The following is a 13,235-nucleotide window of genomic DNA, read 5'->3' on the forward strand; positions in this document are numbered from 1 at the left end:
AAAGGGAAATCACTGGACCTGAAGTGATGCTGGTGAGCAGCATGGGTTCTTGGGCAGGCCCACTGAGCTCCCTCATGTCCAGGCTACAGCTAATAAAATATTACACAATTTAACGTTAAAATTCCAAGTTCAACTGTTTTTCATTATTTTGAAGAGAAATCATTTAGACATTTCTTAAAGATGTCTTTAAGTTGGTGCTACCTGTTCTTTTCACTGCCCACTGTTGAAAGACTTGGAATTCAAACCTGGCTCTAAATATTTTACCTCTTCAGGTAAACAGAGACAAAAACAAACAAAAAAAAATCAACAACTACCACCAACAAAAACAGAGAAAAAACACATACGTGGAAAAAACAGTGGCACCAGTTTGTAAAACAGCCTTTGGAAGCATTTCAACCGTAAAAAGGATGGTTTGACTGCCATAAAAACTGGTACTATCACCACACCATGAAGATACCTTAATAACAGGTTTTGTGGCACCCAGTCCTCTTCATCTAACCACTCTTTAGGAGCAGAAGCTTAACCAATACAACATATTGAATGAATTATCATATTGCTTTATTATGTTTTTCAAAAAAAAAAAAGTTTTATCAGTCATGCTTATAAATCATTACATCTTTAAAATGAAAATCCTTTTTTTTTTTTTTTTTTTTTTCTCACACAAGTGCATCATCTTCTTTCTATCTGTTTCAAACACAGAAAACCCTTCCAATGACTTCTTGGTTCAATGCTTCTAGCACTTATTCACATATATCTGTATACCCAGAGCTCTTGCTGATTCCTTCCCTTATATTTTTCATGACTATTCCCCCTTTCTGCTAAAAGTTGCAATCCTCAGTAGTTAGTGCAGACTGACAAGCTACAGTGATGATAGGCAGAAGCTGGTGTGGGGAAGACAGTAAGAATCAGAGAATCCATAAGATTTTATATTTTGTAAAGTATATTTTGTAAGATGCATTTTGATCGAAAAAGCATAAAAATCCAACAATTATAACCACCTTCAATGACAGCAGATGACAAGATGACCAAACCCACTTCAACTAGTACAGCCCCCAAATAAACTTGAAATACATAAGTAATGCAAAGGAAAATCACAAAGATATAAAATGTTAAATTGGACATATGTAAGGATTTGCTGCTGATAACTAAGACTCAATGTACCTGGCATACTTTCCAGCCATTCATGGTTTTTCCTTCCTTCAATCCCTCTGCCAAGTGCTGCTTCCAAATGCAGTACTTGGCAGAATACTGCAGTAAATGCAGTAAATGCAGTACATTGGACACAACAGCTAAGTGGGTTAGGGACTTTGCATGCACTTCAAAGAAAAAAAAAATCATACCAAGGAATGCTTGCAGTGACGAAATTTGCAGCAGTAGTGATTGGACAAAAGGTGGAGAACATACTACAATAGACACATATTTATAAATAGCAATCTTTCCTAGCAATGCCTCTTTCTTATTAGATAGTTATTACAATCATTATTTACTGATAATAGATCTTGAAAGAGGTTGCATAACCTAAAAGCCTAGGGTCTCAAAGAAAGACGGAGAAAATAAAACAAGGGGGGTTTGACAAAACAAAACAAGAATAAAAAATAGTGAAAGCACAGGGGAGTTGGAACCAGATGATCTTAAGTTCACTTCCAACCCAAGCCATTCTATGATTATCAGAATATACAGTATTTAAGACCCAAGCAGAAAATGCGGAGAAGTGCTGGAAAAGCAGTATGTTTAGAGCACATAAACTTTTGTGTTTTCACCAAGTAGTTGAAGAATGCCACACACAAGAGTGAGAGACTGGTTTTAACAATGATCTTGAACTTGAAAATGATCTGATGAATGCTACAGATTTTTCCAAGAAATCAGAAGGAAACGTGTCTTGACTAACGCAGTAACAATTAGGTGAGTCTGTTTTGAAGATGAAAGAAACCTCAGGACAAAACAAAACAAAACAAAACAAAAAACTTTAAAAATATTTGATTATTACTATTATTTATTTATTTATTTATTTTAGAAATATCATAGCAACGGTGAGAACATTTATATAGAAAGCCCCTAAGTGGCAGGTGATATGCCAACATGGAGATGGCCCTGTGTCCATTCTGACACGTCCACAGCCCAACAAAACAAAAGAGATGGGCAGGAGTAAGAAAGAAAATGTCACTGTTCATGGGTCTAACTACAGCGCACACAGTCCCAAATCATTTCTCCCTTCTTTTCCAGCTACTCCTATTATTCTGCAATTTCTGTTGACCCCACTTTGTCCTCAGTCCTCAAGAGGACACTGAGAGCACTCAGAAACAAATACAGAATTACTCTGTACATTTTTTTCTGTTTTTGAAGAAAAGGTAACTTGGGGGACAGAGAAAAAGTGAAACACTTCTTGTTATTTGTAGCTGCAGACATTAGCAGGAAGGAGAAAGCTGGAAGATGTTCTCTTCCAAGCAAGTAGCACAGACATTTACTTGCCGTACATGCACTGCCACTTTCTTCTTGGCAATAAAAATAAATACCACTAGCTCTGTTAAGATGCTGGCAGTAATGTAAGCAGTTTATATAATCTAAAGCAGTTATAAGTCCTTGCTAAGTGCATTTCAGACAAAACAAAAAGGGAACACTGATAAAGTCCTTTTGTTTCCAAGTCCTTCAGACAATCTATCCCTCAGCCTTCATACAATAGACCAGCAAAAAATGGCACTGCATCCAGCCAAATTCTCCACAGTGGGGAAGTGAGTCCATTCTGTGAGCAGTCATCCCTATGAGTAAGAAGGCAAGCAAAGGGGGCAGGAGACCTGCATGGATGAGCAGGGAGCTCCTGACAAAACTCAGACAGAAGAAGGAAGTTCACAGCATGTGGAAAAAGAGACAGGCCACCTGGGAAGAACATAGGGACACTGTCAGAGTATGCAGGGCTGCTACAGGGGAGGCCAAGACCCATTTGGGATTAAATCTGTCAAGGACAACAAGAAGGGCTTCTTCAAATATATCAGCAGAAAAAGGAAGACTGGGGAAAATGTCAGCCTGCTGATGAATGGGGCAGGTTCCCTGGTGATAAATGACACAGAGAAGACGGAGTTGCTGAATGCCTTCTTTGTTTGTCTTCACCGCCAAAACCAGCCCTCAGGAATCTCAGACCCTAGAGACAAGGGAGGAAGTCTGGAGAAAGGAGATCTTTCCCTTGGTCAAAGAGGATCGGATCAGAGATCTCTTAGGCAAACCTGACATCCACAAATCCATGGGCACAGATGGGACGCATGCAGGAGTGCTTAGGAGCTGGCTGATGGTATTGGTAGCCCACTCTCCATAATCCCTGGAAAAGTGATGGAATCACACAACCTGGAGGTCATCTACAAGCACATGGAGGAGAAGAAGGTGATCAGTAGTCAGCATGGGTTCACCAAAGGGAAATCATGCTTGATCAACCCAATAGCCTTCTATGATGGAATGACTAGCTGGGAGGACGACAGGAGAGCGGTGGCTGTTGTCTGCCTTGATTTCAGTGAGGCTTTTGACACTGTCTCCCATAACATCCTCATAGCCAAGCTCAGGAAGTGTGGGATGGATGAGTGGACAGTGAGGTGGATTGAGGACTGGCTGGATGGCAGAGCTCAGAGGGTTGTGATAAGCAGTGCTGAGTCTGGCTGGAGGACTGTAGCTAGCAGTGTCCCTCAGGGGTCAGTACTGGGTCCAGTCCTGTTCAACTAACTCATCAGTGACCTGAATGATGGAATAGAGTGCACCCTCAGCAACCTTGTGGATGACACAAAACTGTGAGGAGTGGCTGATAAACCAGAGGGCTGTGCTTCCATTCAGAGGGACCTTGACATGCTGGAGGGATGGGCCAAGAGGAACCTCATGAAGTTCAACAAGGGCAAGTGCAGGGTCCTGCACCTAGGAAGGAATAACCCCAAGCACCAATACAGGTTGGGCGCTGACCTGCTGGAGAGCAGCTCTGCAGAGAGGGACCTGGGCATCCTGGTGAACAACAAGTTACCCATGAGCCAGTAATGTGCCCTGGTTGCCAAGAATGCCAACAGTATTCTGGGGTGCATTAGGAAGAGTGTTGCCAGCAGGTCAGGGGAGGTGATCCTGCTCCTCTACTCAGCCCTGGTGAGGCCACACCTAGAGTATTGTGTCCAGTTCTGGACTCCCCAGTGCAAGAGAGACACAGAATTACTGGTGAGAGTCCAGAGGACAGCTACTAAGATGATCAGGGGACTGAAGCACCTTTTGTGTGAAGACAGGCTGAGAGAACTGGGCCTGTTTAGCCTGTAAAAGAGAAGACTGAGGGGAGACCTCATCAATGCATATAAGTATCTGAGGAGAGGGTGTCAAGGGAATGGAGAGGACCTCTTTTCAGTTGTGCCCAGCGACAGGACGAGAGGCAACGGGCACAGACTGAAGCACAGGAGGTCTCGGCTGAATATGAGAGGGCAATTCCTTGCTGTGGGGGTGACAGAGCACTGGGACAGGTTGTCAGGTTGTGGAGTCTCCTTGTCTGGAGATATTCAAAACCCGCCTGGATGCCATCCTGCACAATGTGCTCTAGGTGATCCTGTTTGGCAGGGGGTTTGGACCAGATGGTCTTCAGAGGCCTATTCAGAGGACAGTAATAATTTATTTAAGTTCTACTTCTAGTAGTAAAAGAGTGTCATCTTTAGTATACACCTAAACTGTCTACTTAATAAAAAAATGCATTTCTCAAATAGTAGTAACAAAAAATAGTAGACAGTCACTCCAAACTACTACACATAGCTGTCAGTTAAAGCAACTGGAATTTAAGCATGCAAAACTTCAAATCAGAATCACCTAAGTGACCTAAGATACTCTCTTACAGCTTTTTACTGTTTTTTATTGGTAACTATCTTTAGTTATGACTTACTTTCATTGAGGCCTTTAATTCTCTGAATTGGAAATTCTGTTCCAGATTTTAAGCATTAGTTTATTTGCCTCAGTAACTTGAAAACTGGAAATGGCTGTATCATACTTTTCCTCCAATATCAATTTTATTCTACCACTAATCATTCAGTCACAAATCTGTTGCATTTTTCTTTCAGATTGCTTTTTTTTTTTTCTTTGCGGGGGGGGGGGGGGGGGGGACGCAGTAAATAAGACTTCTTTAGAAACAGTTCACAACAGTTTAAATTCATTATCTGCTGCTAATTATGTTTTATTGTCACAGGGGAAAATCCTGTTACAGATACTAATGAGCTACAACCTTCAGTAACTGATCCTGGAGAAGCTATCTGTTTACAAGCATGAACATTTTACGTCAGTGGCAATCAGGTCTAATTGGGATTAACCTTTAAGTATTCACTACTACTTAAAAGCTTAGGTGGAATTAGAAGGAAGCAAAGTCAGCAAAGTATCAGTAAATCAACAGATGCAAACAGAAACAAACTATGCAACCACTTTCAAGTGTAATGCTGAAGTACTACTTAATTTAGGTTAACATTAAGTAATTAAAATTGGGTTTATGATTTTTAAAAATTTGCCTATGCAGGCATCTTGTCATTTTTTTTATACTATAAAGTGCTCCCCCTAGAGTGGGTGGACCAGTAAGAAGCACAGGACCAGTGAGTAGCAAGAGATTATTTCTTATTGAGAAGAAACAATGCATTTCTCTTTTTTGTATAAACTATCTATAATTAAACATACACATCTTGAAATATGCCTGACTATTCCAGTATCTGTAAACAGAATCTGTAAGTTTTGTGTTCTCTAGGAAACCAGAATATTTTGCCACATGCTAAGCATGCAAGCTTGTCTGAGTCTCAAACTCGGTAATCCGAATTTCCTGGATGCTGAGCACTGCTGTTCCTGATGGATTGTAAGAGTAGTTGTGGATCATCATTACCTCTGATACTAAAGTCATTTAATTTAGAAGACTGATTTAATGTATTGAAAATACAGAAGTTTATGCCAGTACTACTGACAATAGCTAACAGTCTTGGATGCCTTCAAAATGAGTGGTCCCTATAACGCACAGCATCAGAAACATTGCACTGTTTCAGTGTCTAGGCACTGACATTTGAAATACAGCACATGCTAATTTGCTTTATGAAAAAGCATAGATACATAGATCTTTTAAGTACCAGAACATATAATTAAATTGACATCACTGTTATTGGCATATGAGGAATGTCTCAAGTACTAGGAATGATGTTGTTCTCCTTTCTCAGGTGACACATGATAGTACACAAGGTAATTGCCTCGAGTTGCACCATAGGTTTAGATTAGATGTCAGAAATGGTTTCTTTACAGAAAGAGTGGTTAAGCATTGGAACTGGCTGCTCAGTGGTGGAGTCCCCATCTCTGGAGGTATTTAAAAGATGTGTGGATGTGGCTCTTAGGAACATGGTTTAGTAGTGGACACTGGACAGCGTTAGGTGACGGCTGGACTTGATGATGTTACGGGTCTTTTCCAACCTAAATGATTCTAAGAAAGAGCTTTGTTCAGGAGTAAAAATACTCATAGACCTTGAGGTCCTCAGTCATGAAAACACTCAGTACTTTAAATTTGACATCCAACCCCACCCCCCCTTCTGATGCTATTTATAGTACTAGAGAAATAATCCCTAGGAACATTACATTCCATTTCTTTGTACATAACTTCAGTTCAATAACCACTAGCCACTTCCAACCAGTTGCACTGTTCTTTATGCTGAGGAAGCTATATTTCTATAATGGCTAACTATCCACTACTAATAAAGGAGACACATCCTACCAGGATACACAACAGTAGAGAGTGACTCCTACAGTCAGGGATTGAATTAATTCTGTTCTCTATCTGGGTCAGTCTATACGCATGACATTAAACGCCAGCAGGTTGTTACATGGATGTCTTGCCAAGAAAATTGCTTAGGAAGAGAAAAATAAAGTATTGGTTTGATTTTTCTAGAACACTTGCTTGATTATTATGCACAAATAAACTAAGAATGATTTGGGTTGGAATTGACCTAACAATCATCCAGTTCCAACCTCTCTGCCGGAGGCAGGGACACCTCCCACTAAACCAGATCACCCAAAGGCCCATACAACCTAGCCTTAAACACTTCCAGGGATGGAGCATCCACAGCTTCTCTGGGCAACCTGTTTCAGTGCCTCATCACCCTCATAGACAAGACATTTGGAAGAGATTCTTTACTAAATCTACCCTCTTTTAGTTTAAAGCCATTCCCCTTTGTCCTATCACTACACTCCCTGACAAAGAGTCCCTCTCCCCAGCTTTCCTGTAGGGCCCCTTTAGGCAGTGGAAAGCCGCTGTAAGGTCTCCCTGGAGCCTTCTCTTCTCCAGGCTGAACAACTCCAACTCCCCCAGCCTGTCTTCACAGGAGAGGTGCTCCAGCCCTTTGATCATCTTTGTGACCCTCTTCTAGACTCACTCCAACAGGTCCATGTCCTTCTTGTGCTGAGGGGCCCACAGCTGAACACAGCACCCCAGGTGGGGTCCCAACAGAGCAGAATAGAGAAGAATCACCTTCCTCAACCTGAGAAAAGGTTCCTCATCCCTCTCCTGTTACAAGGAAGATTAAAAACCAAAACAAACAAAAGAAAAGAAAACCCCACAACACTAAAAAATGCTCACACTGGTTTATCAGGACTTAAAAGTCTGTACTTTTTAGAAAGACTTGAAGAAAAAGAGAACCAAACTACAGTCAACTGAGAGTCATCCTCTCCCTTCTGGAATGTGTTTGAAAAACGTTGGAGACAATATTTTCATTCTATTCTTGTTAGCTCCTTCACACAGGTTCAGAATGTTTTTTGTCTAATTTGTTTTTGAGGAAAACAAGAGGGAAAGTCACTATGAACAGGTGCATTTGCCCAGTATACAGGAATATCTCCTAAATAGATGCTTCCATTTCTATGGTAACTAGGATACAATACGCACATGATTTTCAACAGGAATGAAAACATCTTTGTGCAAGTTATCAGGAAAGATTTAATTTCTTGTTTCCATGTTCAGAAGTTCCCACAAATTCTGAAATCTCAAGATTTAAATATTTGTGAGCAGCTATTTACCACACACAGCACAAGGAGTACAAGAGACAAATTGTTTTAAAAATTATTTAATTTACAAATGCTTTTTAGACACAGAGCAGAATCTTACCAACTGGGAGTTCATTGCATAGTTGTATTTGAAGCTAAAAAGATCAGTTACACTAGGAAGTCAATTTCTCCAGTAATGCTTCTATTCCTTTTACATTTTTGTTCAGCTTCAACTTTGGGACAAGCTTTTTCAGTCCTTTTTTGACTGCATTTGCCACTTCTTGATCAGTGCTCCGGAGAAGGCTACAAAAGGAGGGGAAAAAAAGGGGCGTGAAAGGTCAGAATATAGGTCATATGAAAAGCTGTCCATATTATGAAACAGTTAACTACTTCAGAACAAAATAGTTCAGGGCAGACTATTATCTTGTATTAGACAAAGATGTAAAATTTTCTGACAGCATGAAATACCACATAAGAACACAACCAACACAGAATAAATCAGACCCAAAGGAACTGCAGAGCCCAAATCCAATCTCCTGCTCAAAGCAGGTTCAAACATGAAGTCAGGCTGGACTGCTCAGAGCTTCATCTGGGGTGTAAAGTCCCCCAGCCTGCATGGGCCACAGCTGTACAGCCAGCCAGGCTGTCCTGGTAGGAAAAGGCTTCCCCTCTCTAGCCTAAGCCTCTTGTGTCTCAGCCTGTGCCATGCCTCTTGCCCTCCCACCACACATCACTGTGCAGTGACTGGCTGCATCTCCTCCATCCCATCCTGCCAGTGCCAGGGCTGCGGCTGGGTACCCCAAAAGCCAGCCCCTACTTCCAGCTGACCTGGCCCCACTCCACAGCCTCACCTTACAGGGCAAGGCCTCCAGCCCACGACTACACTGGTCAGCCACTATTGAACTCACTGCAGTTGTTGATATCTTTCTTGTAATGGGGGTCCTAAAACTGGATGCAGTGATGTACGTCTAATACACATCAAGTACTTTTAATATTCTAATTCTGTGCTTCCTTTATCACAGGACTACAGAAACTTACCAGTCTTGGTTGGTTTTTAGTTGTTGTTGTCATCTTTGTTTTTAAAGATACTGCTTTTGGAAAACAAACCACCCTTCTTAGATAACTCGCTCCCCAGAAACAAGGAAATTCACAGTAAGTTTACTAGAAAAGTAAAAGTTTCTGCACTTGCACATCCACCTATGCAGTGACTTCTTCTCCACTTCTTTCAGGCAGTAGTGAAATGTGCTTGTATTACAATACAAAGTAGAGGTAATGGCACATCTATTTTGCCAATTCTAAATGGTGAGTGAACACTGCTTAAAAAGTTTAACGTTTTCTGCAGCCATTGTGTGCAACAGAATTAAAAGTCACAGTGGCATCCAAATAAACTAAGATTGGAAGCAAACTGTAACACATGTGCTGGTACCAAGAGGGGTGTGTGATACTACTGGTCTTTACAAATCCTAAGATTCTTCCACCTGGATCACAAATTTGCAGCTATTTAAAAAACTTGCTTCTAGCATACTCTTTAAACAAGCCTTTAGCAGTCCTCCAATACATAAAGGGGACCTACAAGAAAGCTGGAGAGGGACATTTTATCAAGGACAAGAGGCAGTATCTACCCAAGATAGGGTAGATTTAGATTAGATATAAGGAAGAAAATCTGTGATTCTATGATTCTATGCATTAGATATGGCAAGCTGAACTGAGTAAAAACAAAAAAGAAATTATTATAGTTTAAGAAGAGATTTAAATTTTATCTCCTTACGACTGTGTATCCTGTGCAGGATGACAACACAATAGGCAGGAAACCATGTGATGCCCATCGGGCAACACTACTATTTTCAGCCACTTTATTCCTACATTTAACTCTATGACTAACAACTTCCAGTGACAATGGAAGTACTTACATGCTACTTTTAGCTGTAGCAGTATTTAATCCAGAGGCCTTCCTTAAAATTGAATTCAACATAGGCCAGAGTCGTACTTTTTCTGCTTTTCTGTAGGTCATGTACACACATTAAGAGCAAGAAAGTCAAAAGTAATGACAAAAGATGTGCTGAATACATTGGCAATTAACATAGAGAGACTCACCTGGTTTGCTACCTGGTACAAAAAGCATACAGAAGTGGCAGCAAGCCATTTTGGACTACACTTCGATATTTTAGAAGGGAATTTCATCTGCCAGTGGCTGTATGAAAACATGTAAAGCTGTTTTCAAACTGCTGGAATCCACAGGTATTTCAAGACACCACATTTTTAATGTGGAACATCTACATGTCTAATAATGCAGCCAAAAGATTATGATAGTCTTTTTTATTCTTCTGAAAGTTCTTCTGAAATCTGGTAAGCAGGTGCCTATGTATTTTGTGGATATAAAATGTAACTTCTACAAGTTACAGAAATTGCACATAGAGATGAATAAATCAGTTCATATATCTATCCTGATGTAACATATCATTGGCAAATTCAATACACTGAGGAAAGGTCAGATGTAGAGATATAACTAGAATAGCATCCATAAAATTCAAGTACTTAAAACATTTTATTTACACTAAGCTTGACTGTGATGTCTGCAGAGGGCTCTCTCATAACCTGAGGACTCTTCTAATACTGCACGCTTGTACTAAGTCAGAAGCAGGTCCCAGATTCTTTTATAAAATTAAAAGCAATTAGGACAATGAAAGGATAGTGTTCAGAGGATACCAGGTAACTAATCCGTTGACTGCAGTCAATGAGCTGCACATAACTGGTGCATGAGCTTAAACAACTAGAAAGCCAAAAGCTTCAAATGGACTGACTGAGTAATCCTGAGTTTCAGATCTGCATGTAACAGATGGCTTCCAAAAGCCAACAACACAATAGAAATTAATCATAGTTTCAAGGAGAACTGTCAGTATCTGCAAGTTACCTCTGTAAGAGGGATCTGAGCTCTTTTATGATAAAAGAATAACTTTTTTTTTTTTAGATGAGAAGTTTTTAAAAAACTCAAGTGATTCTATTGAAACAAACTGCAGTTATTATACATACATGACTAAGTTAAATTTATCACTGCTGTACAATTCAGGTAACCTCGCTACATTTCAATGCAAGCAGTTGAACAAGAACAGGACTAACTACATGTGTTACTGAGCTAAACAGGTGTCACATGGTATGGAACAAATACAGCCAGCTATATTTATGTGTTCTCAGCCACCTAAACAAAAGGACATCCTGCCTAAAGAGTCATTAAGAGAACCTCAACAGATTCAGATTTACTTAGAATCAAAAAGGAATACTACCCCCCCAACACACACACACAAATACAACAAATAAACCACAACTCCCCACTACTTTTATATCTCCATCCAGATAGATGAGGTTCAATTTCGGTGAAAATTGTTCAAACTGACAGACCAGGAGATAAGGTCCCCTACTTGGTAACAAAGTACCCTTGTCAAATCCCCACCCTATAGTGCCACATATAATATCAGAAAGGAAAAAAATCACATTCCTCCTTCCTATGTCATTTCCATAAAATAATATCACTCCTGTGTTCACTTCTACTAATATGCAATTATTAGTTTCCTGTTTTTTCCAAAAGCCTTCAAAACCTATTGAAAAGCTGTTGTCATACTGACAGCTGAACAGCTATTAAAGTGTCATGCATGGAAAAAAATTCACTAATTTACTTCAAAACATTATCCGGACAATCAGAATAGCTTAGCACATAAACCAGCAACAGCACATGTTAAATCAATCTCCTCAGTCTTAAGTTAGAGAAAGAAGTTCAAGCATGAACACACTGTCAGTGCACAAACCTTTATAAGAGATGAACATCTGTGCATAGGATTAGATTATAGGCATTAGATGCATTTATTATAGTTGCAAGATACAAAAAAAAAAAAGCATTCTACTTTTGTTAACAGAACCATCTTAACCGCCGTATCTATGACTACTGTGATGTTGTGTAAACTCTTCTTGTATCCAGATTACCACTACTCTTCTACTACCAATTCTTCTCAGTAGTGATCTGAGTGGCAATGACTAAACAAGTCAGAATTAAACTCCGATTTCAGAAATAGGCCTTCTGTTAAACAGCTTTTGATTCATCTTGCAAAAGAGAATGAACAAAGTAGTCTCACCCTAAGGTAATAAGAAGCAGAGATGGAAAGCAGTCATCAAGGAACCCAAAGTAACTTTAGGAGGAAAAGTGAGGTGGAAAAAGGGAGATGTTTCATTTTTCAAAAGTATGTTGTCTGTTTGAATTGTTTGCTGATTTTGGCTCAGTAGAAGTCTTTACGAGGAGCAAGCAGTGTGATGCTGACCCAGCAGTTCCAGAACACAGACCACACACTTAGGCCTTAAGACAAAACCTTGGGTTTCTAGGACCTGACACTGACATTTAGTTACCATGTGAAAATAGCAATGGTTAATACAACTGTTGGCATTTGATAAAAACAAAATTGTCATGTTAGTGGTCTATTCCTGTGCACTCTTTTTGATCTTACTAGTTGTATCATTCATTACTTTCAAGTTGTAAACCAATCAGCTCATCATAATCCTTTGCACGGTCTATTCCAAACACTTTCCTACTTCAGTATGAAACATGCTCAGGCTCCATAATTAATGCGTCAAGACAAAGTAGCAAGTTACAGGAAAAAAAAAACTGTATTTGTGCATACTGACCCCAGTCACAGGTACTTCAGGGTTAATTATTTTAATTTAGCTATACATGGAGTCCTCCTTTAAGTCTTTTGCATTGGTAAAACATGCATTGGTAGGTATAAGATCAAAAAATATGTATTTTTTTTTTTTTATCTTAAGATTTCTTCCAACATTGAACTACTTCCTAGAACTACAAAAGCCTGAGCTCAAGGGACAACCTGTAGAAATTCAGCTTTGAATTTTTCCAGTACTTTATTCCACTTGAAACTTAGCAGTGGCATGGAGGACAGTATTCCATGAGCAAAAAATAGAATTATGCTGGTAGAAATTACAACTAATGTTCTCTTAGCTGTTCAAGAAATTAATACTGGGGCCTAATCAGAAATAGTCATGAACCTTACATACCAACAAAGAACAATGGCACCTCGATTTACTTTCGCCCAGGTCTTCAAATTCTCAATACCAACACGTTCCACCAAAGTTCTTCCAAAACAACCTGTAAAACATGGGAAAGGAGCAGGGGGAGAAAAAATTAAGACAGTAACCTTACACAAAGAAACATACTAAAAATTATCTGTGGCTGCAATTTAATCAAATAG

General features: G+C 39.7%; 1 protein-coding gene across 2 annotated transcripts in view; it reads right to left on the minus strand.

The window, feature by feature from the left end:
* Positions 1-8,053: 8,053 nt before the first annotated feature.
* Positions 8,054-13,235, minus strand: part of PUM3 (pumilio RNA binding family member 3) — a 28,651-nt gene continuing 23,469 nt past the window's right edge. For both annotated transcript variants that reach the window (XM_040541462.1, XM_040541461.1), the window contains exons 17-18: positions 13,042-13,132; positions 8,054-8,292 (exon numbers count right to left, since the gene is read on the minus strand). In XM_040541462.1, coding sequence (XP_040397396.1) covers positions 8,163-8,292; positions 13,042-13,132 — 221 coding nt within the window. In that variant the 3' untranslated portion in view covers positions 8,054-8,162. The remainder of the gene's footprint in view (positions 8,293-13,041; positions 13,133-13,235) is intronic.

Source organism: Cygnus olor, chromosome Z, assembly GCF_009769625.2.
Source record: "Cygnus olor isolate bCygOlo1 chromosome Z, bCygOlo1.pri.v2, whole genome shotgun sequence".
NCBI lineage: Eukaryota > Metazoa > Chordata > Aves > Anseriformes > Anatidae > Cygnus > Cygnus olor.